Source organism: Sinohyriopsis cumingii, chromosome 9 (assembly GCF_028554795.1).
Source record: "Sinohyriopsis cumingii isolate HCF-2022 chromosome 9, ASM2855479v2, whole genome shotgun sequence".
Classification (NCBI taxonomy): domain Eukaryota; kingdom Metazoa; phylum Mollusca; class Bivalvia; order Unionida; family Unionidae; genus Sinohyriopsis; species Sinohyriopsis cumingii.
In genome coordinates this window covers 17,394,693-17,422,209 of record NC_142969.1, presented here as the reverse complement: position 1 = coordinate 17,422,209, position 27,517 = coordinate 17,394,693, and the positions used below count along the sequence as shown (strand labels likewise).

At 37.7% G+C, this 27,517-nt stretch overlaps 1 protein-coding gene across 2 annotated transcripts in view; it reads left to right on the top strand.

Annotated features, from left to right (window-relative positions):
* LOC149791323 (uncharacterized) overlaps positions 1-27,517 on the top strand; it is a 233,481-nt gene that overhangs the window by 11,240 nt on the left and 194,724 nt on the right. For both annotated transcript variants that reach the window (XM_089969171.1, XM_089969172.1), the window contains exons 2-4: positions 16,559-16,627; positions 23,375-23,458; positions 26,297-26,413. In XM_089969171.1, coding sequence (XP_089825297.1) covers positions 16,606-16,627; positions 23,375-23,458; positions 26,297-26,413 — 223 coding nt within the window. In that variant the 5' untranslated portion in view covers positions 16,559-16,605. The remainder of the gene's footprint in view (positions 1-16,558; positions 16,628-23,374; positions 23,459-26,296; positions 26,414-27,517) is intronic.

Below are 27,517 nucleotides of genomic sequence, written 5' to 3'. Positions count from 1 at the left end.
AAGGTTTATTCAAGAGTATGTGATTCAATTGAGAGAGGAAACAAATGATATTATGCCAAGAAAGATTTGCGCATGATAGAACTATCATATTCACATATAACTGCAGTCTGATTAATACAAGAATATATGAATTCAAGCAATATTTTTTCTTAACCATGCATTACATGACATTTCAACTTAAATTATTAAATTTGAATTTTCATAAATAAAACAGAAATGACATTTTCATATAGTCACAAACATATCAAATTTCTTGTTGCGGAGATATTTTTATTGCTATCAAGACTTCCCAGATAAATATAGTAAAAGTGTTAGACTGCAGGAAACAGAAAATCCGACTATAAGGCAAAGAATAGAGCATGCATTACAGCAGGAGTAATTGGGGAGAAAGAATATGATGAAAAATGACCAGTGGTGCAGTTCACTCCTTTCCAGCCAATCGCATACTCACATGAAGATCCTTCGATATTGATACAATTACAATTACGTTTCGCCCCAAGAACAATCGCTTTCATCTACGTCTGCATTTTAATGTGTATAGAGCATTTTGATTCTACAAGGTTTTTATTACAATTTTCGAAACATTTATATCCATATTAAGATGGAAAAGTATTCTCTTCTTATATTTTAGAAACAAAAAAAAAACAACTTTTAAACACAAAAATGACTGCATTATTAACTGTGTATATTGGAGAAGAGTAATCACATTAATCGTGCCTTAAATGAGATACAACTATTAGAGTTTCTTTTAGGTAAGTCTTTTATAGAGGATGAGTGTTCCAAAGAGGTGATTTGTAAAGTGTAATTGGAATGTTGTCGTTTCCATTACGGTTAAGAAACCATGTGAGGTCGCCTTCATCAAAAGCACATCGCTTACCTGTTGACCAGGTGTGTCAAAGCCAGCATATTTGCCAGCGGCACGAGAAAATAGTATTAGTATATATATATATATATATATATATATATATATATATATATATATATATATATATATATATATATATATATATATATATATATGCGCGTAGATGTCAGACATTCATTTGCATCTCAAACGTAATGCTTCAACAAATTACATTTGAAACAAGCTTCATCTTGATTTGCAGAATAATTAAATTACTTTATGATGCCACTGTTTGTTAACAGGTGTATTTTAAAAGAGAAGTGTGTCACTCCTGGAAAATAGGAATAGAAATACGAGTGCAAGAAGAAGAAATTATGTTATTTGTTCGGACGCAGTCACTGAACCTTTAATTTGTTACACAATAGTCCCTAGAAAGTTGTGTGCTTTTATACAATTAATAAAATGTATTAGTTTTATTGTAACCAATTATAATGCAAAGAGAAACTGTCCTTCCGAATAAACAGAATATTTGACTCAAACAATATATTTAGTCAACACTGAATGTTTATGCAAGTTCTGTATGATGTCATTTAGAGAGACTTTCTTCATATCATGCACGCAAGATGCATGTACCGCTATCCTTAGCTTTCTAGTCGACCATATCCTGAGACATTTTTCACTGACAGGTCTAATGGATATATTAATTTTGTCGAAAATGTGTGTGTGTGTGTGTGTGTGTGTGTGTGTGTGTGTGATTTGGCTTTTAAACATAGCCTCAAAAAGTTTTCAGTCATATCGCTAAGATGGCTGCAGTGTGGCAGGTTATAGTGATGTCTAGCACTAGGGCATCACACCACAGACATGTAGCATCATATCCCACCCAGCCATATTATCCTGATATCAGGCCGACCAGTCCTGACATTAAGCTCTTAATGCTGAGCGAACAGCGAGGCAGCTATTAGTACCATTTTTATGTCTTTGGTATGACTCGGCTGGACTTTGAATCCGCGACCTCCCGTATTCCAGACGGACGTTCTAACCACTTTGGCCACCGGAGCGGCTAGTTGAAAAAGAAGTACATATTCTGATTACATGCCCGATAAGCAATCATCTTTTTCCTTTTGTATTGTATTTTTCCCGTTTCAAGTCACGCCCTATATCTGATCAGCAGATAAAGCCCGAAGAATCGAACGTGTTTGTTATCATTTTCCTTTTTGTTGTTAACGTCTTACTTCAAAAATTATTTTGCTTACCTTCTCAAATCACGTTCTACAACTTCTGACGTAATGATGTCCCTCTGTAGACCTGAACAGTGTTTTAAATTAGTGCCGTGGTATTTTTTGTGGTCTGTTTAACCTTCCCATTTTGTTTCTTATACTTAAGCTCACTGGGCCTTCATATTTTGCTTGTCTGAGCGATATTTCCTTGCTATAAAATATCACCCTGTCTATATTGACTTCAACTGAAAGAATCACATTGTAATGCATAAAACTGCACTGTAGGAAATAATATTGATATATTTATCGAATATTTTACACGTACTTCTGATTATCATGTCTACTGCATCGCTCTAAAATAATACATTTTCCCTGAACGTATGATTTGTAAACTAAAGATAAATAAATCCTTACTGGCCAGAGACCATCTGTCATCATGTTTTCCTAGGTTGCTGGGGTTTACTCTAAAATCGCATACCCTGGTCAAAGCAGACTGTTGCATTACATTAGCATCTTTACATTGATGTTTACTCGTACCGTTTCAAACAAAAGTAACGAACCTCATTACTGGGGAGCATAAGTTGGTGATTCAGTTAAACGTTTATGACTAAGATGCGAATTCGACGTTTCATTATGAATGAAACTGTTATAATTTGTATTAGCTTTTAAATTAAAAGTGCTTGCGCATACCTTTTATGGTTTACGCATCCGGATCATAAGAAACTATGAATTCCAAAAAAAATCCAACAAATCGCAAATATTCTAAAGAAATCAAAACACAAAATCTGTTAAGTATTTATATTTGTTTTTCTAGAGTGATTTAAGTGGCAACTTGATCACCATGTCCCTTGATATGTCACACTGAATCCATTACACATTGATGTTGGCGTCGTTACTGATGCCAAGCTCTGTGGATGGTGATTTTCTAGATCCATCACCATATATGTCACCATTGATATCTGTTTATGGATTTATGTTCTCAATTGTTATTGTCTGTTTTTCCTGTGTCTCGATTTAACGCGTCATGCTTTCTTCCATAACAACTGTCTAAAGTTGTTAAAATCCTCTTTCTCTGCTTATTTGTTCTCCTGACATTCATCCTTTTTTCTTATATTTTGACTTCTTTCTCTCCATTTCCATCTTTGTCTTAATATGTCACAGCATTATATGTCCTATTACAATTAGAGTTTTAGTAACCTTTTATTTATGCAGTTAGTGGCTTGACTGAAACAGTAAGGAATATATTTTTTTTTTGCTCCGGTAGTACAATTATGAGCGAATGTACTCTAAAGTGGCTCCAATAAGTTAGAAATGGTCAAAGTTTTGCGATAGTGATGAAGAGACTTAATGATCACCCAAAGTAGCAAGTATGCAAATCTTCTGCTCGTTCACTCACTTGATAAGTTCTCTAAGAAAACATCAGGAGGAATGGAAGTCACTAGGAGCTGGTGAGAATTTAAGATTATGGGAAATGAAGATTACATTTGGGACACTATGGGACTAGCGTATGGTGCCACGTTCGGGGATAGTAAGGGCTTGTGGATTTGAACAAGAGCCACTATTTTGGGAGGGTATGTGGCTTATAGATGAGTAAAATCATTTGCGAGATAATAATGTGCGCAACAGTAGAAATATAATTTAAATTAATAATGAAAATATCATAGATAATATATGATGAGAACAACATAATTTTGAATGGCTCTTTATTGGCACTACTGACAGATGTGTTCGATGATGTATAACAGAATACTGCTGGATACGCTCTGCTTATATTTGCACGGTGGTGTTGAATTCCATGTCAACTCTTTGGCGTTGGGATAAAAATAAATACCAGTTCCTTGTAAACGTTGTGGTGTTGATGTAAATAATAAATACCAGTGATATAAATAATATCGGGGCTCTAATGTACATTGGATGAAATGGTACAACTCCAATAAAAACATCTGCTTGTGAAGTTAAAGACAGTCAAACTGGTAAAACATGCTAAATGATCCAAATCATAGACATTTTTGATAATATTTTTTTTAAATTGAAGAGTCTAATGAGTATGAATAATATAGAGCTATTAATTTACACCAAAAAAAATGACTCGTAACGCTAGAGAAAAATAACTTTTATCCACCGGAATATATCTGCTTTGTCCACGATTGCGTGTGAAGTTAAATGAGCTTTGTTCCAAAACTGAAGCATTCACGAGCAAGAATTATGCAGCCTAGTCGAGACTGAAATTCCTACACGTTCGTTCAACCATGGCAAATTGTTCCCGTGATAGTAACTCTTCATACAATTTACCATGTGATTTAATTGAACACTTCAGGGATGCCGAGATTAATTTCTAGCAGACAACACTGTGCATGTCCTTACCATGTGGCAATTTGAACAGCCGTATATTCAGATCAACTCAAGACGTACCCCAACATGTTAAAATACGAGGGAATAATATCATTTACGACATACGAATGACCGATAAATGTGAACAAAAAGTTGTATCGTTATTGGAGCCAAAGAAGCAACATTTTCTCAGGATTAGATTTAGCAAGATAAAACGCTGATCAAGTGGTTGCCAGAGATAAATTGAAACCAATACGAGAGCAACGTCGTCGACATCAACAGGCTTTTGTGTTAGCTAATTTAACTCCACAACGAATGTTGACCGGAATTGACAAAATTCATTACTAAAATGCATATCCGGTAACCACAGCCGTGTACGGAATTTCCATTATGAAAGAACCACGTCGTAAACGCTTAGCGGAGATGCGCGATGGAGATTTCAACAGTGCAGCACTTCATAATGCTATGGTTGAAATATGTGTTTAAATAGCCAGTCTTTATCAAAATAAAAATAACCGGCGAGGTGCAGTACAACTAACGGACTCACATGGGATCATACACTAGCATTCCCTTTCAAGCGTGCTATAGAATGTTACGACGAAGATGTTTACCACTCTGTCGCCATCGCGAACTTTACCGCAAACGACTATGTATCTGTCTGGTTGCTTGAGAGAGATCCTATTTCAGAGTGAAAGAATCTGTTGATTTTGACGTCTGAAACATCTTGTACGGACTGAATTTATATATGTCGCACACATGTATTTTCCTGACGATAAACAACACTACGTCGAAATCGCTAACTAATCTTGTACAACCATATCTGGTGCTGTAAGTACTTAGAGCGTCCGTCTCGGATGAGATATGTCGCGTGCTCTAACCTCGGCCGAGTCATACTAAATACTAATACAAATGATTCTAGCAGCTGCCTCGCATTAAGAGGTTAGTGTTAGAAATGTTCGGGCCGGTGTCAGGATAATGTGACTGGGTGGACATCATTGAACGACATCACTATAAACTGCCACACTGCAGACATCGTAGCGATATGACTGAAAACTTGTTAAACGTACATTAAAAATCGAAAACACACAAATTGCACACACACAACCATATCAGTTGAGTCATTGATATGACGACAACAATTAGATAAATACATAACTGGTCGCCAACGCCAAAATCATTTCTCGAAGATGCCGAACAATCTTGCATAGAACACGATCATGGAGCTGTTTAGAACACAGATTGCAATTAATTTCAGCTGCAGTAGACAACTTATCTCAACTTGATGTTACAAAGTTGTTAAAGAGATTGCTACCCACATCCATTTCTATGTCCAGCGAGGTTTCGGCATGTGTACTGACGCTCAATTCAGTTCTAACTAGGAAATATCGAAGAAAAAGTAGCTCTAGCTTCAACTGAGAGCATTGTAACACGGGATCAGAACACACCAGTCTCGTGTTCCTACTTGTTTGATTTGACGCTAAAATGATGGCTCACTCTTCCGTAGAAAATTGATAGGCATATAATGAAATCACATATCAAACGCAAAAATCATATTTGATGCTGTTTCGTTGGTGTCGGCACTACACTAAGAAATTCTTGTCTGGGCTGTAATTCTTGAACCGGTTGGTATATTCGAATTATAACTGGTACAAATGTTACTTAATCTAGAACATATGTCGATCACAAACTCAGCGCCGTGCATCCAAGGTTACTGTCACAAAGTGGGTCAAAGGTAAAATCGTATCCGAACTTGAACTTCTTAACAGGCTGGTGTCTTCGAATAATAATTGCTACAGATGTTACTGAGATTGTGACGCAGACGGGCATATACTGTCCCGTTATGCGGTGCATTTTTTTTTTTTTTATTAGCTCAGCTGATCAACTGATCAGCTGATTAGGTGAGTTGTTAAGGATGGTCTGTTGTCCGTCCCTCAGCCAGTTTAGATTGTGTGCACCTTAGACGTTCCATTATACATCCAATCTTGATTAAATAAACTTGAAAACAACTTGTATTCCAACAATACATCGGTTCCTGACCTTAAACAGCAATATCCGTTTATATTAACCAGAATTATTCAACTTTGTTTAAAATTGTAATAGTTTATCTTCTGTTTATTTTGACCAATTTTAACCAAACTTGGCAGAAAGTTATTTTCCGAACACTTCAGCTCCTTTCTTGAATTAGCAATATTCTCATGCTTAGAACAGTTATACGCCTTTTTGCATTATTTAGCCTTTTGTACACTCTAGAGTTGAGCAGCAGGGACAACTTCTGAAAGCGGATAATGCAGGATATGCAATTGGAGGTCGAATTGGTGTTGTTGATAATGGTGTATTGGCGTTGTTTAACAGTGCCACATACATGATTGATGGAAAAAATATTGAATTATATTTCGAAAATGTTGACGTTGTCACGGCGATATTGCGCCTCGCAAGATATTCCAATGATTATCCAGAGTCCACTGGTCCGTCAATGATGTTAGCCAAAGATACCACTGATCAACCCTAGAATTAAAACATGAGAACATATACCGCTGGAACTGAAGTCGCATCAATGTATGAAAATTTCAATCAACAAGTTTTGTCAGTCTCATTCTACTATAATCAACCGCAGCGGAGTGCCATATTGCAGCATTTTAAGCGAGTTCGCCATCCGAAGCTCGAAATGACTCGATTTACGATAAACGGCCAACTGCCGGATTTTGATTTAACTGGATTTGCCAAGAAAGAATTATGTGAGGTCGCCAAAAACATTCATCCGGTTATTTCTGCTTGGTCGTCATTTTAACGACCTAGACCAGGATAATTATGCAAGGAATAAAACGCGGTTGGGCTCCAATAGTACTATCAAGCTTTATGCTTGATAAAATTAAACTGATATTTCTGACAGTAAACGAGGCGATAATTTCATATAGGCCACAAAAGGAGGTCTGGTTACCAAAACAAGACAAAAGGGAGAGAACTCATTTGCAAATGATATAGGTCGAAAAATAATTGGTAAATTTACACATGGTGCCTCATCTGGTAACAAACATCGTTGTACAATATTCATTATAGACAAAACAGAACTAGTTTTTATAATCGCCGATACAGTAAAATTAGGTGTATTTGTAGATCGGGGACATATAAATCTACCAAATGGAACTAAGTTAGGTATTATTGTCAAATACTAGTATGGTGATTTAACGCAGTTTATTCATTTGAGATTTTCAATGCTCGCTTATACTTCAATAAACATTTTATCGATAATCATCATATTTCCTAATGATGCTGCTAGGGTCGCCACATATTTATTTTATATCAGCAGGTCAAAAATAGTCCATCTATTGGGGCTTTCGATATTGAATGCAGATAAGGCAGCCTGGTGACATTGCAGCATAAAGGATGCGCAGATACACGCGAAAATGTCATGTTGACCTATCTTAAGTGTAGTAGACGTAGGGGCACTAGTGCCTTAATTTCCTAGCGAATCCATGATGTTGGTAATTGCGTATCTTAGAAATTACTTGTAATTATTGACACACACATCCACGGCGAGGAGAGACCGAATCTAGTCTGTAGATTGCAGACTTTCATGTAGATCTTACCACACTGGAAATATTATGTGTGGGTACTCTCCAAATAGGATCAGTTGGTCTTTTACTTTACCACCTTCAAGTTCATCATAATCAGGTTCATATAAATACCGGAACGTCACGTTACTGAGTAATAGTTTCTGTGAGGGAGAGTCTCGCCGAGTAGCCGTTATGTTTCTTTGCGATAGCATCGATGGTTTTCATAGAAATTCCACGCGTCACTTCGTTGTTTATCGCAGCTATTATGCTTCTTGTCTTGCAAACCCATTCGCGAGATCGAGTATCAGTGACGGAAGGTAATCGCTGAACATGCAGATATCTAAACGATCGATCAGCAAGTGTTACCTTAAATCATTTAACGCTTTCCTGATCACGATGTATTGCGGTGTGTCAACGTCTGATTTTGACATTATATGTACGCATCAGTTATGATACTGCACCAAGAAATTCTTTACAAAGATCAGCCAATAATAACTTTGGCCATCGTAAAGGCCCACGCCAATAAATTCGTGCAAACTCGGCTGCCACTTTAGTTGCTGTTTTAGTTGATAATGGTTTCGCTTCTTTGTATCTACTCGCAACATCGACGACTGTCAACGCGTATTTGTATGTGCGGCTTTGTCGTTTACGTGCTGTGCCATTTATAATAGTGCCGTAGGGTAAAAACAAAATGTCTGCCTGCTGAACTTTGTCGGGATTGCTAACATCAAACCGTCCACATTTAATCGTTGTAGGTGGCTGCAGATAAATTTGTCATATTGTCTGTTGAGACAACCAATCTGCGGCGACATCAGGCTTGACACCTGCGGCATCAGCTAGTTTGCTAATCGGCGCTGTGCCTTTCCAGTATCCTCTTGGACTATAATAAATTGATTACATTATTATAATTATCGGACAATTAATTGCTAGACACCCACAGCTAATTTACCACTCATCGCCAATCTTATCAGCCATTTGGCCATCGTCTCACTTATATTTTTATTTTTTTTATCAACTTCAGCGGGTGAATCAACCTGGTATGAGCGATATGTCGTTGCTGGTGATCGTTGTTTTAAAAAGTTATGTCATGAGCATGGTACGCTTGATTAATCTCATTCACTGGATATTCACCAGCTTTTGTTCAGTTTTCCTCGTCAGGTCTCATATGAAGTCGGGGCCACAATAACTATATCCCGGAAGATGTTTTCATCGAATACTTAGCCAATGGAGCTCCTGGTCACTTCCCAAGTGTTGCAGCGATATCACCACCGGTAGTTTAAGACGACACAAATTTGTATTTTTTATGCCACATTTTACGCACATATATGTAAGTGGCCGCCGACGATTCTTAGTGCTATTGTTTTTCATCCACTGGTATCGGTGATTGTCTTGCATCGAACGCAACATAAACTATTGGTTATATATACAATATATAAATAACATGAACGTGAATGACATTTCAGCCAACAGGAACAAGAGCCAGTCAGGCATCATCTAGGGTTACCAAAATATGTTTGTGCCATTATCATTGGTCCGGCTGGGTCTGGCGAAACTCAATTGCTACTCATCCTAATAATGAGATTGCTCAAATGGGACAAACTTTATTCAGTGGCGTCATCCGCAGACGACCAGAAATGTTTTAGTGTACGTAATGAATACAATGAAGCTATAAAATATTCCTTGGAACGAGAGCTTTTCTCAGTGCAGTTGTCGTTGAATTTATCATTGACATCGGTGATGCTACCTCCGTCGAAGACCTAGACGGCGATATACATAATCTAGTGGTTTACGACGATGTCGTGCTTGACAGACAAACAAATCCAGCCAGAATATTTTCACGAGGCATTCATAAAATACAGATTTCATCTACGTTACACAGCGGTTCGCTCAAATCTTTAAAGCGATCAGAGATAACTGTAATATTTGTTTATCTTTAAGGGCGTTGATACACATACACTGCGAAATTTTCATCAGATTTGGTGCCCAAGTGATATGAACATATGTCAGTTTAAAACTTCTTTGAACATGCTCGGAAAATCCCACATCAATTCATTTCAATACATTTACACGATCAAGAGCACGATGTCGATTTTGACTCAAGATAATCTATGGTTGAGCAACCTTTCCACGCCGTGGTACTTTTTCTTTAACCACGGACACAGAAGATTCGGTTTTTAAATCGTTAAGCTGTCGATTAGCCCTTTTTGTGACATTTTTTTGCAAGCACATTTCTGATCTTCTTATAAGCTTTATTTTTACGAACCCTATAAAAAGTGGTCTTCGCATTATCTCTACTCAGCCTCCCGGGCCTTGTATGGCCAATGTTGTTATAAACCTTATATTGACAAAAGAAGGTCTTGCATATTTGGGTTATTCAGCCTCTCTCCCTGCAGTCTCCCTGACCTTGCATTGCCAATTTTGTTAAACGCATTATTTATATGAAATAAGGTCTCGAAGGTTTGGTCTGTTCAGCCTCCTTGGTGTTTTTTTGATGATAAATCCAATCTTCGTCATACTTGAATATAACTTTAAACAAAATATATCTATATTGTCTACTGCAACTGATTATATACACAAGAGTTTTGCCATTTCATCTGTCCGAGATTGCCATCTTTAATCATTTATGCAGCATGGGAATTCCATTTTCATACAGTCTTTACCATAGTTAGCAGCAACGTTCAGTATATAATGAACAAAAGAGACATTGTCTATAAGCCATTATCTTAATAATGGGCTCAGTGTATACAATGCTTGTTCGTTTCTTGAACCAGCCATATCCGTTTATATTTACCAGAATTATGTCCCACTGCATTTATTTGAAATTTTCATTTGTAGCATAGTATGGACCATTTTATTTTTTATAAGATTCTGATTAAGTCTGGCCAGGAATAATATTGTTGTGCTAGCACTGTTTCTTCATATACACTAGTAATCCATTTTCACATAAAAAGTAGGTCGGCAGGTGTTTTGAAAGGAAATCATTATTCCTGTTCAAGACAGTTGGCTACTGAGTAGCAAAATTCGTTTTGTCTAATTTTGATATCAGATTGCTTCGTGTTGATAATGATCAATTTCGTTAAATATAGGTCACCGGGACAAATTTATAAATGAACCCAAGCAAATCGGTAGAACCAATGGATACTCCGTGAAACCTGTTCTTGACAAGATCACTCCCCCCTTTGGTAAACATCTTCGGATGAATGTGATCGTTAGTCAAATTGTACAATCTTCCACTGTGATCCACCTAAGCAATTACTGTAAGCAATTATTTAATAATAATAATAATAATAATAATAGTAATAGTAATAATAATAATGACTTTGTATAGCGCCTAATCTTTAGAAGCTCTAAGCGCTTTGCAACATTAAACAATACCTATAACATAAGAAACATATATAATGATATTATTACGAAATAAAAAACACCATGAAATTAGAAAACATGAAAACATGCTGAAAATATTTAAGGTAGGGAACATTATTAGGTCATTAAGTTTGTTCTTGCAGTCGAAATAAGTGAGCTTTAAGAGCACCCTTGAATGGGATCACTGTGCCTTTGTGTCTACGTTCAGTGGGCAATTCATTCCACGTTGCTGTGCCCTGGTATGCAAAAGAACGTTGTCCATATGACTTCGTCTTCGTAGTGGGAATAATGAGTAGAGCAAGTAAGAGGAGCGTAAGTATCTCAGATAGAGAAATTATGCAAATACAAAAAGGGACAGATATACAAATTATCTTTACAGTTCCGAAAGATGCAATGGGTTTTACGAACCCCAAAATTAGCCCACGGCTAAAAGATTATATATAAGGAGATACACTCCGTCATCAGCACACTTTATTTCAGCTCCACGGCTGCTACAGTTCATCTTCACAGCTGCTACGGTTAATTTATGTGGTTGGCTTTTACATCTTGTACCACGTCGACCCAGATCACTCCGATAACTTTGAATGCTCTGGTCACTCTTGACACTCGAGACACTCTGGACAGCTCTACACAGGTCTAGACACTCCAGACACTCTGGACAGCTCTACACACTCCGGACAGCTGAAAATATATCCAATACCGTGTGCTATACATGACATGGGCATATAAGGTAAAACGCAATGACGTTATACACGGTTAAGTTATACAGATTACATTACCGGCACAATAATTACAAAACAACAAGTTCAGAAATAAACTGTACTAAGCATTTCTTAAAAATCTAGCCTTATATTATTAATATAAATCCCTTGTTAATTCGCAAACAAGAATATAAATATGTGCATTATACTGCGTAAACTAATGGTATACAGCAAACATATAAAAATAGACGTGGTAGTACAATAGTTATATTTTATATACAAGAAATAAATAAACTTACATACCTCTATAGCTGAAGATGTGCAAGTCCTTATAGTAGACCGCTGACTGTAAAGCGTTTTACCTACAGTGATGTATTTATACACAGATATCGTCTGTGCACTGAAGGCATTCGGTTCTTCCCATCGAAAGCACTTCGCACGTGTGGCATAGGATGAATCGAATTCTCTGTTTCGAAATACAATGCAATACGCATAAATCACCATCGGGTATCGTTGTACACAAAAAACGAAACCCGAGTACGTGTATTTAATGAATAATAGAATTTATACAATTCCTTGTTGAACCCAGGTACTATTTACAATTTATAATTTTCGAGTAACATACAACGTGAGTGTCAAATATCAACGACAGTAGTAAACATAACGGAATGTTAAACTCTTTGACAAGTACACACATACACAAACACGCACATATATAGTATGTACGCTGTATCATTGATATACCACGATATGTTTAAGGCTTGCCCAGTTTCCTTTTAATGAAAAAATTATACAACGAATGCTATACCAAAGACTGAGCGTGCATAATAAACATGTATCTTATTTATATAACATAAAGTACATGCCTACATATTTGCTCTTGTTTGGAGTTAAGATTGACTAGATAGGTGTAGAGAGGTGTATTTCTGATGTTAAATCATGGATGACATGTAACAAGCTGCAGTGAAATGATGATAAAACAGAGGCCATTCTGATTACAACACAAAGACTTTCTCATTCACATCATTTACCTCAAACAATAAATATCAGTAACACCAACATTAAATTCAGACAGTCATTACTGGCTTTAGGTGGAAATTAGCAGACGCAATTAGGATAAACTAGCAGGGTTGGAGCTACCCAGGGGTGCGGACTCGTGTCTTAACTGGTGTTATATTGTTACAGGTTAGAACCCCCATCATTTGATTCATTGATGGATACTCCTAATTTTCTTTGTAACGAACCCCTGTGTAGTAAACAGTGTGCTGTCCATTATGTGTTTCAAAATGCGAGACATTATTCTGGACTACATATGATTTTAAACGATACATAATAGATGATACTCTTTCTCTCTAAGCTTAGACGAAACTGTATCACCTTTTGTATTGATATAAGTAATATCAATGTATCACCTTGTGTATTGATATAAGTAATATCAACGCTTGTTATCGGATCCATGTTGATACTTGCTCCCCGATAGGTCGGAATAATTTTCGCTCTATCTGCTCCAACCGTTTTTAACAGGTTCAACGTAAACATCTTCACCGTTAAAGTATACATTTTAGGGCGAATTCTTAAACCAAGATGGAACTAAGTGTTAAAGACAAAGTTATTTTAATTTACTTCTTTCATGATAATTACTGTGTTCAATGACTCACGAAGACCGTGATTGCTTCAAAAGGTTGTCATCGGTTAAACGGACTTAATTAGTTAAACAACATTTGTCTACATTTTTCTGAAGGTATCTGTCAGACTCATTCCCATGAACGGATAGAGAGATAAATATATTCATTCTTTGTTGACACCCAACCGGTGCAGTGCAAAACTATAAGCTCCCTTGCAAGACAATTGTATCGTATGAGTGTATATATCTGACCTTTCAAAACAATTTTAAGTATTCTTTTATGCATTATAATAACTACGTAAATTACATGAATTTAACTATTAATATGACAAAATACGTATTGTGGTTGATTGTGGTTACAAATTGTGCTCTTTGGTTGTCTCCCTTTTGAGCCTCCGTCACGGATAGTGAGCTCACGAGCATGATATGATATCAGTACAACTTCAAAATCAAATTTGAGCGTTTGTGTAACAACTTTCTTAAGTGTTTCACAATGAGCATATTGTAAAAACCAGTTAGGTAAATATATGTATAAATATAAGCCTTTCGTACTTAGTTCATTCATTTCCACTTATTATCCAGGTATTTCTTTCACTGGAAAGGCATTGTATCAAGACAAACTATGCCAAAGGAGTAAGAATACATTAGGAAGGCATTTTGTTCCGTATCATGTCAGATTATACAAACAATTGCATTGTTTGAAATAAGATATGTGACGTAATTTTGGACCGTTTCGGTGGTCTAAGTGGTTAGACCGTCTGGTCGCAGGTTCGGGTCATACCAAAGACATACAAATTGTACTAGCGGCTGCCTTCCGGTGTCAGGATAATGTGACTGGGTGGGACATGATGCCACATGTATGCGGCATGAAATCCCAGAGCTAGACATCACTATAAACGACCACGCTGCTGACATCGAAACGATCTGACTAAAACATTTTTTTAAAAGCTACGTTAAAATTCCAAATCACACACACAAGTAATTTTGTTCCTTTTGTCCTAAATGGTTAAAAATACCTGGCCAGTTATACGTGTATTTAGTTTTCGAGTAACATATAACGTGCGTGTCAAATATCGACGACAGCAGTAAACATAACGGAATGTTAAACTCTTTTACGAGCACACACACACACACACACACACACACACACACACACACATAGTATGAACGATGTATCATTGATATACCACGATAGGTTTAACGTTTGCCGAGTTTCCTTTTAATGAAAATTTATACAACGAATGCTATATCAAAGATTTAGCGTATATAATATACATATATTTTATTTATATAACACACAAGTACATGCATACATATTTGCCCTTTGTTCGGAGTTAAGATTGACTACAGACAACTGTGTATTGACCGAGTGAATGAATCCTTCACATCCCTGCCCAGTGTGTCTGCTACAAAATGTAGCTCTGTGCTTTTGTGATTATTCACAAGTTTCTTTTTGGAGATTCTATTTTTATTCAGATTGATTAAATAAATATAAAACACACTTATAAATATAAGACACATAATATGAAAAGGAAAGATGGTTTTGATAAAGGATGTGGAGCAATACAAACACATGGTTAACTTCTTGAACACTGAACTGTCAGCCATTCACGAACCGGCGAATGTGTGGAAATTAGCAACAAGAGGTAGTGAACATATGTTTAGCGTATTTACAGTTGATCGAAGTCATTATTCTGTTTTATTTAACATTACTACCGACCACAAAATTGATTTTATCTATATTGTCCTTTGCATGACACGAGCTAAAATCCATCATGCAGTCTATAAATCCTCTATGCTCTTTCTTCATGGATTTCGCACGTATCTTATGATGATCCAGAGAGAGAGAGAGAGAGAGAGAGAGAGAGAGAGGGATCAGGGGTTAAAAGGAGAATATGATAGGGGCATTTTTGTTATTGTTAAACCTTGTGTTTTTTCTGTTGGTTGATTAGTCTGCATGCATGAACAACCAAGGCAGTGATCGGTGGGGTCATGAGGTGGCCTTTGGGCATTTTCATATTTAGTTAATAATAATCGATATTTAGATATTATTATATGTTTAAGAAACAAAACAAAAGCAAGAAGAACAAAATAACAACAAGAACAATGTACTTCAAATGTGAATGGAACGTATTTACCTAAGTGGATATTCGAAAAAGTATGACCTTCTGCATTGAATATTTTAGAGAAAAGATAAAACACCATTTTATTGATTCATGATCTATTCATTTATAATAGACGGTAATTTGTATCATGTGCATTTTAAATAATGTGATTTCCTGAGATGAATACATTTGCCTTTGCGGTATAACAACTTGTAAACAAAGGTCCGTTATCTGTCTCTTAATACCTCTGTGTTTTGTATTTTGAACCCAGATACTTACATTGCCTGCTTGAAACGGTTGAATATATGTCACACAACGCTGTGTATGATGTAGAGAAACAGTTTTCAAATTTGTATGCGGACTCTGTGCTAGCTAGGAAGTCGACAATATTTGGATCATTCATTATTTATGGACGATGTCGCGGTATTGTAAATTTGAAAGTGTAAGTGTACTCAGTGTGCTCTTCCATCGTTATATGGTATAATAATACTTTCAAAATTCGCAGTTGGGTTGGTGATCTCTGTAGGCATATTACTGAACATCAATAAGATGGCACAAGACCCAAATAGAAACATTTATCCGTATACGTTAATTGGAGTCGTACATAAGTTTTGGGAAAACAGCTTAGTATATTCATTGCAGTCTGGTCGAAGGAGAAATACAAAATATGACATGTTAAATGATAATGACTTGGTGACCTTCACGACTATTAAAGTGAAGTAAATCATGTATGTTGTGTGAGATTTTACAAAAAACAAACTAAATAGTTTGCAAGCACAATTATTATGTCTACATTCTACAAACGCCTTATCTTTTCAGGTACGTGCGACTGTAGACGAATCACTTATGAGAGAAACACGTCAGAAATGTCTAGTTTAAAAACTGGAGGTATGTAATGTATAATGTATCCATTTAGTCAGCTTTCTGCATGATTTATTAATCAACGTGTGTTTACATCATTATAGCTTGAGATGAAAACACATATATATCTTGTCCTGACAAACTGGAGATCCAAACGTTATTCACAGCTGGGAAAAGCTAGTGGCTATATAGTGGAGTAATCTTATATAGCACGAATTTAAGGATATATATATATATATATATATATATATATATATATATATATATATATATATATATATATATATATATATATATATATATTTGTGTGTGTCTTTTGTGCGTGTATCATAAGGCATCAGTCATATATGAGATATGTTTAGTAAAGAGAGTCTTTTGTAAACCGTTCAGTCGTCTAAAACTTGCATGTAATTGATTAACTAGAAACATTTACTCCATTTTCGTCACGGATTGTTCATTCGTGATGTTTCATTTTGGTCCAATAACATTACTTATTAATGAAAAAACTGTTTGGTTGTGGTTTTGTGGGATATATTGAAGAAAGCTTTGAGATAAGGTCATTTAAATTCTTTTTTTTGTTGACATTATTGATAAGAAAGGATATCTATCTTGATTTCCTCCATTTTTCATCTGAACATTATTAAAGACCTTTTTATTCTTTAATTTAATTTTGAGAATGACAGTTTTGGCATGTAGTTAAAACGGTGGTGAATATGGAAGTTTATTTTTGAATTGATTGGATGTAATAAATGAAGTCTTTGTTTAAAAAACATAAAATAAATTCCATGCAGTATTCGTATCTTGCCATAGAGAACTACACTATCAAAGCTCTGTTTCAATTGAAACCTTACGCATTTCTACAATACGTAAAACATGACATACATTTAGAGGCAAATACATTTTGGTGTCTTTGTGATTGGGCTATTCTCGATGTGATTTTATTTCCATGGGGTAACCTGTATGTAATATTCGAACTTGATCTTGTTTCCTGACAGAGACAGAGCTGTATTCATCGTTTGACAGTCAGGTTAGTCGAATGCAATTGGTTACATAAAAAGAAATACATATTAAAATTGTTGATCAAAGAAGATTCAAAACTGATGATGAATGATTTGTTGAAAGAGTTTCAATCCGTTGCAGTAATTTTAGAATGGACAGGTGGATGGGTAGATATGATAGGATTAGAAAAGTGTATGCATGTGTGTGTGATTTGGATTTTTAATGTAGCTCTAACAAATGTTCAGTCATATCGCTACGATGTCTGCAGTTTGGTAGTTTATAGTGATGTCTAGCACTGGGGCATCATGCCGCAGACATGTAGCATGATCACCCACCCTGTCACATTATCCTGACACCAGGCCGACGAGTTCTAACACTAACCTCTTTATGGTGAGCGCCTATCGAGGCAGCTGTTAGTACCATTTTTGGTATGACTTGGCCGGGGTTCGAACCAGCGACTTCCCTTATTGGACGACTTGGCCACCGGAGCGGTCAGAAAAATGTAATTGATGATTAATTTTAATCCGTGGGGAAGTTGTTCTTCATCAATTTGCATTGCCTCCATGAAAACTGATTTCAGCTCAAAACGCACATCATACACATATGTCGATTTAAAATTAAGCTACAGAACTGTTCATACTAAGGTTCCACATCAAAAGTACCTATTTATAGGTTTCAAATTGTTAATTTCGGAAGCGCAGCTTGGGCCCTACAAGTTTTCAGGATAAAGGGGATTAATAAAGTCAATAATGAAAAAATGGTACCAGCTGCTGGTGCCATGACGTATCGGCTTGTTCTTTCCCATGGATCCATCAGCTGCGTGGAGAGGGGGGATCATCTGCATGGGCAACAGCTGATTCTCCATATCACCCTGCCCAGGCTTGCTCCCTGGAGAGGACACTCCAGCTTCGCTACATAGCGTCGACACAACACGGGGAGCAGCATTTTACCGGTTATAAGTCACCGCTCGATTGGCGTAGAGCCAGACGCCAGGGGTTGCTTCTGACGGTGGGAGAGACCAACATGTTTCACTGGACAGCTACCGCCCGCCTCAAACTGGGCAGTCCCAAGCCAATAAGGTGCCGTCCCGCCATAGTTCGCCTGCCTTGCTGGGTGCGTAAGGCTTAAGGTACGCGAGTACCTGACAAGAGGACTGCAAGTACTGCACCAAGAAATAACAAAATACAAATAAAAAAGAAGACTTCAATCCTCAAGCTAGGTACCTGGAATGTCCGGACCATGCTGACTGGGCGTTCAGATGATCTCCAGACAATCAGTGATGTTCTTAAGACTTCAGTCATCAATGACGAACTTGCAAGGCTCCAGGTCGACATCGCCTCACTACAGGAGACACGACTACCAGATTCTGGGTCCCTCAGAGAAAAGAACTACACATTCTTCTGGCAAGGAAAGAGTGCAGATAAAGCTAGACAGTTTGGTGTTGGATTCGCTGTCAGGAACACTCTGCTGGGGATAATAGAACCCTGCCAACAAGGAAATGGAAGACTGCTATCCCTCCTCCTCCACACCTCAAACGGGCCTGTCAACCTGATCAGCGTTTATGCTCCCACATTAAGATCCTCCACAGATACCAAGGATGAGTTTTATGATGAGTTAAACTCGCTCATCAACAAAATTCCCAAGGAGGAGAACTTGATTTTAATGGGCGACTTCAATGCTAGGGTGGGTGCCGATCATGACTCTTGGCCCTCCTGTTTTGGCAAGTTTGGCGTTGGGAAGATGAATGTGAATGGGCAGCGCCTTCTAGAGATGTGCTCGTACCACGAACTCAGCATCACCAATTCATTCTTTCAGACAAAGCCACAGCACAAAGTGTCTTGGAGGCATCCCCGGTCTAAACACTGGCACCAGCTGGACTTGATCATTGCAAGACGGTCAACCATGAAGGGTGTGCTTCTTACCCGTACCTTCCACAGTGTTGACTGCGACACCGATCACTCGCTGGTGTGCTGCAAAATGAAGCTTCAGCCAAAGAAGATCCACCGCTCTAGGCAAGAGGGTCAACCACGCATTGATGTGAGCAAGACATCATATCCATACAAGGCTGAGGAATTCACCTATGCTCTTTCCAAGACGTTTGACTCAGAACCCCCCAACGGCAGTGCCAAAGAAAGATGAGATCACATCAGAGAGACTGTATACAGCACAGCCACACGGATCTTTGGTAAGAAGCAATCAAAGAACAATGACTGGTTTGAGGCTAACTCTGCCATACTCATGCCAGCCATAGAAGAGCGTCGCAGTGCTCAACTGCAATACAAGCGATCCCCCTGTCAGAAGACTCTACAGGCATACAGGTCTACCAGAAGCGAAGTGCAGAGATTAGCACGGCAGTGTGCCAGTGAATATTGGCTTCAGCTTTGTCAGAGTATCCAGTCAGCAGCAGATATTGGAAACATCAGAGGCATGTACGATGGCATAAGGAAAGCAATGGGTCCCACGAAGAAACTGACAACATCACTGAAGTCTGCCACAGGCGATACCATCCACAACAAGGGAAAGCAGATGGAGCGTTGGGTGGAATGCTACTCCGAACTGTACTCCAAAGAGAACTACGTGACCAATGATGCCATCAACGCCATTGAAAACCTCCCTCTCGTGTCCGAACTGGATGAGAAACCTACTGAAGACGAACTAAAGAAGGCCTTAGAGAAACTGTCCCTAGGTAAATCCCCAGGGAAGGATGGCATCACAGCAGAACTCATCAAGTGTGGATGTAGCGTGCTGCTCACACACCTGCACGATCTCCTCTGCCAGTGCTGGGACGAGGGTGCAGTCCCTCAGGACATGAGAGATGCTAACATCATAACCCTGTACAAGAACAAGGGCGACAGGAGCGACTGCACCAACCACAGGGGCATATCACTTCTCAGCATCGTGGGAAAAGTTTTCGCACCCGTCATCCTGAACAGACTGCAGACGCTTGCTGACAGAGTTTACCCAGAGTCGCAGTGCGGGTTCTGCGCAGAGAGCTCCACAATTGACATAATCTTCTCTGTCAGGCAACTGCAGGAAAAATGCAGAGAACAACACAGACCCCTCTTCCTGCCCTTTATAGACCTCACAAGGCATTCGATCTGGTCAGTAGAGACGGACTCTTCACAATCCTGGCGAAAATTGGTTGCGCTCCAAAGCTGCTAAGCATGATCCAGTCCTTCCACGATGACATGAAAGGCACAGTGCAGTACGATGGCTCCATATCCGACCCCTTTGACATCCGCAGTGGAGTTAAACAGGGCTGTGTCCTTGCCCCCACGCTCTTCGGCATCTTCTTCTCAGTCCTGCTAAAGCACGCCTTTGGGACGTCCACAGAAAGGATTTACCTGCACACACGATCAGACAGCAGACTGTTCAACCTGGCACGACTGAAGGCAAAGAGCAAAGTGCGTGAAATAACCATCAGGGACATGCTCTTCGCAGACGATGCTGCTCTAGTCACCCACACAGAAGCTGAGCTTCAGCGCCTGATGGCCTGCTTTGCTAAAGCATGCGATGAGTTTGGGTTAACCATAAGCCTAAAGAAAACAAACGTGATGGTTCAGGACGCGGATACCCCAAGCATCATCATCAACAACTACGAACTTGAGGTGATGAGTCAGTTCTCGTACCTCGGCTCTACCATCACCAACAACCTCTCCCTCGATGCTGAACTCAACAAGCGGATCGGAAAGGCATCAACAACTCTCTGCAGGTTGTCGCAGAGAGTGTGGAACAACAGCATGCTGACCATGAACACTAAGATCACCGTGTACCGTGCATGCGTGCTAAGCACTCTCATGTATGCCAGTGAAACCTGGACTCTGTACGCCTCACAAGAGAAAAGACTGAGCGCCTTTCACATGCGATGCCTTCGACGCATACTGGGGATCACCTGGAGTGATCGAGTAACAAACAATGAGGTGTTCGAGCGTGCCAAGATTCCCAGCATGATCACACTCCTCCGCCAACACCGCATCAGATGGCTGGGCCATGTACGTCGGATGGTTGACGGACGGATCCTAAAGACATTCTTTATTCGGAACTCGCCTCTGGCAAAAGGTCGATCGGACGGCCACATCTCCGCTTCAAGGATGTCTGTAAGCATGACATGACAGCCCTTGATATCGATGTTAACACCTGGGAAGTGCTCGCTCTAGACAGATCAAGCTGGCGACATGCTCTGATCACTGGTCTGAAAGCCGGAGAGGACAAGCAACGCTTGCTAGCTGATGAAAGACGATCGCAGAGGAAGAAGAAGCAGCTCCAACCAAGACCTGACACAACCTTCAAGTGCAGCAAGCGCAGCAGGGACTGGCACTCCCGCATTGCACTTCTTAGCCACAGCAAACGCTTCACAACCACCAACCAGGACATCTCTCATGGGCGCAGTTCCATCGTCTCTCGAGACTAACGGATGGCAGCTAACTTATGAAAAAATATTAAATGTTTAACTCCTTACGTGACTGTGAAGACTGATACGAAAATGTTTCGTTCAGTGTCTTCATAATTCATAAGAAACCATAATAATAGCTCTGCCATAAATGTATTACTGACAGTATGTTAATGTTAATGAGTAGCTCCAGAGCAGTTCAGTTAGGAATATCAACAGGTAAGCTGTGTGCCTTTGTGTGTGCATAGCGATCGCCTTTGAAAATACTTGCGAAGAGGAGAAACTTTCAATGACCTTAAATTGAGTATAGAGTTATACTCTGTTTTCCAGTCTCAACGTATTCCTGCTAAAGTGATGTTGAAGTCTCAACAGTGTTCCTTCTTGCAACATAAGAAGTCAGAAAGTAATAATAATAATAATAATAATAATAATAATAATAATAATAATGGTCATGAAGACAAATAACTATGTCAACAATTTATTTCATCTATATCAAGTATATTTAATAGTGTTTCAGTCCCTCTCTTCTTCTGTCAGAAAGAAGTGACATATGCATGGCTCGAGACGCTGGTATGGTCTCTGTCAAGGCATAAACATCTTGTTCTTGTATTTTTTGGTCAATGCAAGGACCAGGTAATTCAAACGTACTGTTGTTGCGTTATCATTATTTGAATATGATCTATCAAATGAACACGAACTGGCTTTTTGGCGTAAAGGTTCCAAAAGTGAAATTCAATATTGGCAGTGCTTTAGAGCAGAACATGTGTTACAAGGACACCAAGCAGATTATTATGAAAAGTCCAACAAAAACTATTGTTCAAAACATTGTACATTCAGCAAAGACATTACGCACCAGAAGTACTTTTAGTAAACAACGGCAGAATTAGATTAGCCAAACCATTCACAACAAAAGTTATGAAAAGAGCAAGAAAATAATCGCTGGGTTATTGTGAATGACACATATTTTCAGTTAGGGCTTCATGTTCTACCGTCTAAGTTTCGTTTAAAAAAATATATATCACTGCTTTCCATTTTTATTTCGTTTATTGATACGAGTCAACCTTACACGAGGTTGAAATAAAATTTAAAAATAAACACGTGTAAGATTTCATGCTGGACAGTAAAGCCTACATCGGTAAGATAAAACAATGTCAATTATTAAATTAAGATCAGAAGCAATTATATTTCATTATTTTGGTATCGTTAAAGAAAGCTGAAAATATACTCAAATCGACGTTCTAAAACTGGCAGTTACTTATTTCAAAGCATTAAAGACTTTCTACATTGTTTATATGTATTTTAGGAAAGTATAGCCTTTTGTACACTATTGACTGAAAACGTTCTTCATGACTGTCTTATTTTTGTGATAATTCCTGTAATTTCAGTCGACCCGGATCCGAATGCACCAACTTATCGAGTATCCAGTCAATCATATTGGGCTGAATTAGCTCAAAAGGAACTCGATGAAGGTATTGTAGTACTCATATCATGAAGCAGTAGTTTACTCATTAATATTTATCGGGTTATTTTGCCTTACCACCAATAATAGCCCTAAAATGGTGTAGTTTTCATTCAACACCCTTGCAAGTGCGGATTCTATCTGGCTAGTTTATGTATTACCTCAATATCCACAAATGGCAACTCATGGGTCGTAAATCAATTATGTCTATTTCCCAACAACGCATTGTAATTCAAGCCTTACTGCACCTGTTAATTGCATAGATTTCACTGTAATGGGGAGTACTTTAGAGGTTACGACACCGATATATGTCAACAATGTGTTGTTTTCACAGACGTTACGATTGTGTATGCAAACACCCACAATACAACGAGCACGTATCTTGCGCCGTCATTTTGAGTCCTTAACAAACCTTTATCAACACTAGTCATCACGTATATTCAAGATAATAATCATATTTAAATGTCGATTAGGATATTTACTTAATCGAAATGATGCATATATTATACTTGAAATTATATGCCCCTATAGCACGAAAATAAAAATAAAACTATGTTACCTGGACTATATCGAAAGACAGAAGAGTGAAGTTAAACATATTGCTATCAAATATAAATGCAGTTATATTTTTTTGATACAAACAGACAATATTGTCTTTTTAAAAATATTTTCTGTGATGTCCCTAAGCTTGTTATCTTGAAAGAGTATTTTTGGACAATGATCTTCGGGATACAGTAACAGTTACAGTAACAGTTACAGTAACAGTTACTGAAATAAAATTTCATAGGATGTGTATTATGCCAGATTTTCATGTACAAAGGCTCTTCGCAAACACGTGCCTGTGCCAAGGACTGCTGACAAACCAGTTTTAATAAGCATAATCAAGTATTGTATTTGTGGTGAAGATTATGGACGTAGGATGATACTGAATGTAAGCGATAACCGTGAAAAGAAATTTCGTCTTAAGTGTATTAAAACGAAACATTTACCAAGCGGAGCATGACTTTGTACCGAATGTCAAAACCGATTATTTTTTAAATGTTTTTAAACATATGAAATAGATATTAACAATTGGTTTTTTAACTTGAACTATAATTAAATGATTGTTGTTGTTGTTGTTGTTGTGGGGTTTAACGCCATTTTTCAGCACGATAGGCTATACATGGCGGCCAGTATTAATGGTGGAGGAAGAACCCGGAAAACCCCGGAAAGAACCACCGACCCACGAGAAGCTACTGGCAAGCTTTCTCACATGCCCACATTGGCTGAATCTTAGACTCGAACCGCCGCAGACAGAGGTGAGATGGCAGTGATCCGTAACGAAGAGCGCTTTAGACCACTCGGCCACTCGGGGCCCCATTAAATGATTGATTTCAGCCCATGTTAATTGAAAATCATTACACGTTTCTACTTGTTCGTTTATCCGTTTGTTTATGCGTCTGTTTATTGATGAACCTATTAGTTTATGAAAGAATAACAAAAATGGTTGAAATTTAAATGTTTTACTTGAATAAAATGGAGAAAAGTCACACATTTGGTCTCGAGCAGTTGATATGCACAACAGAATGTGATGTTATACTATATCCTTGCGCACAAAATGAGACAGGCCTTCATACTTATGTGGGATGAACAATGTTGTTAGGAGCCGGTTTGTGTGGCAAGAGAATCAAAATGGCGGATATGGATAGTCTGTAAACTTTGTATATACTGTATTTATCTGACCTAAATGAGAAAAATGAAAATGTATAATGCAAACTGAATATTTGTGAGTGCATTTTCTTATTTTCGTACCTGAATCAACTTATACCCATGTTTTGTGGGGTTTTTCTTTTGCTCTTTTCGGGGGTTGTGCTGGTTATTCAGCGCACGAAATGTTTTCAATCAATGTGGTCTTATTTCTCGCATGCTTGAACTGTTTCATATCACTTGTAGCAATATCGTTATGTTTAAAAGTTTGATAACAACAGTGCTTAAAGAGCCATTGAGTTAAAAGGTCATGTAACATAACATATGAATAACAGCATGTCGTTATGCAATTGCTAAATTTGTGATCGTGTAATGAAGTATACAGATAAAACAAAGAAATGAGAGTAGACCACTTGCCTAATGTGTATGAGATCATACTTTGAAAGATGTATGGATTTCTGAGCGATCTCCAACAGGTGTTTATATTAGCGAATAATTTCAGTTCTGAGTCATGCCTAGCTGCAGGTAACGCAAACAGGCACTTTCCTTTGCCTAATGATTATATCTGGTGCATGTGAAAGGTTTTGCATATCAGTATTACACGGTATGTGCAGCGATTATACGTGGTACTTAGAAATGAAAATTACGTTTCACTGCATTTTAACTCAAGAGGAAACATATGGTAAAATAAACATCGTCGTTCATTTATTGTAGAATACTTTCATATAAAAGCCTTCCTTGTGTGACTGGATGTTTTCCCTGTGGTGTTGAACCCATATAAAAAGATGGGTTACGTCTGCCCAACATTGTATTATCTGAGCAGGCTTGTGTTGCTTTCATTTATTACGATTACATATGACTTCCAGACTCCCCTCCTCAATATACTCATACATACATATTCTAAAGCAAGGAAGTATGTATAAATACAAATTCAGATATATTCAGTTGTAATTTACGAAGTTAATTGCTCTGTCAGATGCGATTACCGGCATTATATGATTTACGTGGAAAAGGTAGTGTTGATAATGATGTTATATTTGGAGAAAGCTTCTGAAAAATAACATTAATTTTGCCAGAAGAGAATTGTTCAAGAATCTTGTACCATTATTTATACTTCCGTAATTGTGAGAACGATTTAGCTCTTTATCGCTCTACTCTCCAGCTATAGTCAACCCGGTCAGCGACATACATACTGTGCTTTGTGTAGATATATCAGACAGCGTTAGCCAAGGATCAGCATGGGAACAAACTCAACAGTTCTTTAATGATTTTATTACAGGTAAGTACTTGAGTGTATTATCATTGTTTGTTCTTTATGCTTAACTATTTTTATTGAATAAAGTGTAATTATCCCTGTTATTTTCATTGTCTAGTCACTTACTTATCCTCAAGATGTTTTATGTCTAGTGCCTGTTAGTATTTGTACTATTCGTCAGTCTGGTACTCTTTCTTTGAAAGTGTCTGGCATTTTAAGATGGCAGTTCGGATTTGGAGGCAACATCAGACCGAAAGTATGTAAATTCTGTACATGAAGAAATTATTTCCTTTCATACTGTAGGCAATTTGGGGCCCAATGTTCGTTCTCTTAACAGACATATCGGGCAACTACACTCTTATCTCCGGTGGAGTGTTGATTTCAACTTTAGGTTTCGTTGGACTTCGGGGATTTTGAAATAACATTCTGTACTTGCCTCACCAGAAACTCGATCTTCTTTGATCTACCGTCTTCACAGGTTGAAAGTGCGCAAAGATAAAAGTAATACAGAAAGCTAAGATAGAGGGCTAGAGTCACACATATAGAAAAGGGAGAGAGTACAATAAAAGTACACTTAGTAAAGCATGAGCGAATGATATGAAGAAACGACAACAGAAACTCCCCAAAAAGGAAATTAGAGAATATGTGTGAGTTTGTATATGTGTGAATTTATGAAAGGAGAAAAAACCTACTTTTAAATAGTCACGATTTAAGAATGTAAGATATATGCAGCCAAACCTAGCAATAACGGCGACTCATTTGAAAATGCAAACAGACCGATGCGCACAGGTGATGGCTGTACATTGCTTAACATTTAACATTGTTTTATGAATAACTACAATGCACTGAATATAGTTATTATTATTATTATTATTATTATTATTATTAGTATTAATATTATTATTAGATTATTCTTTTATATGAATATACAACAAAATCACTTTGTATATGGTGTTGTCTTTTAACTATATTTTCCACAGCAAGAATACGGTATCCCCGCTCAATTTAATCCGTCATAGAAATAAAATCATGACTGACTTAAAAATATAAACCGATCTATGTTTGATAAAGCAATATAAACAATATGTGCAATAGTCAGTCGCTAACTCACCTAGTTTGAAAGACAAT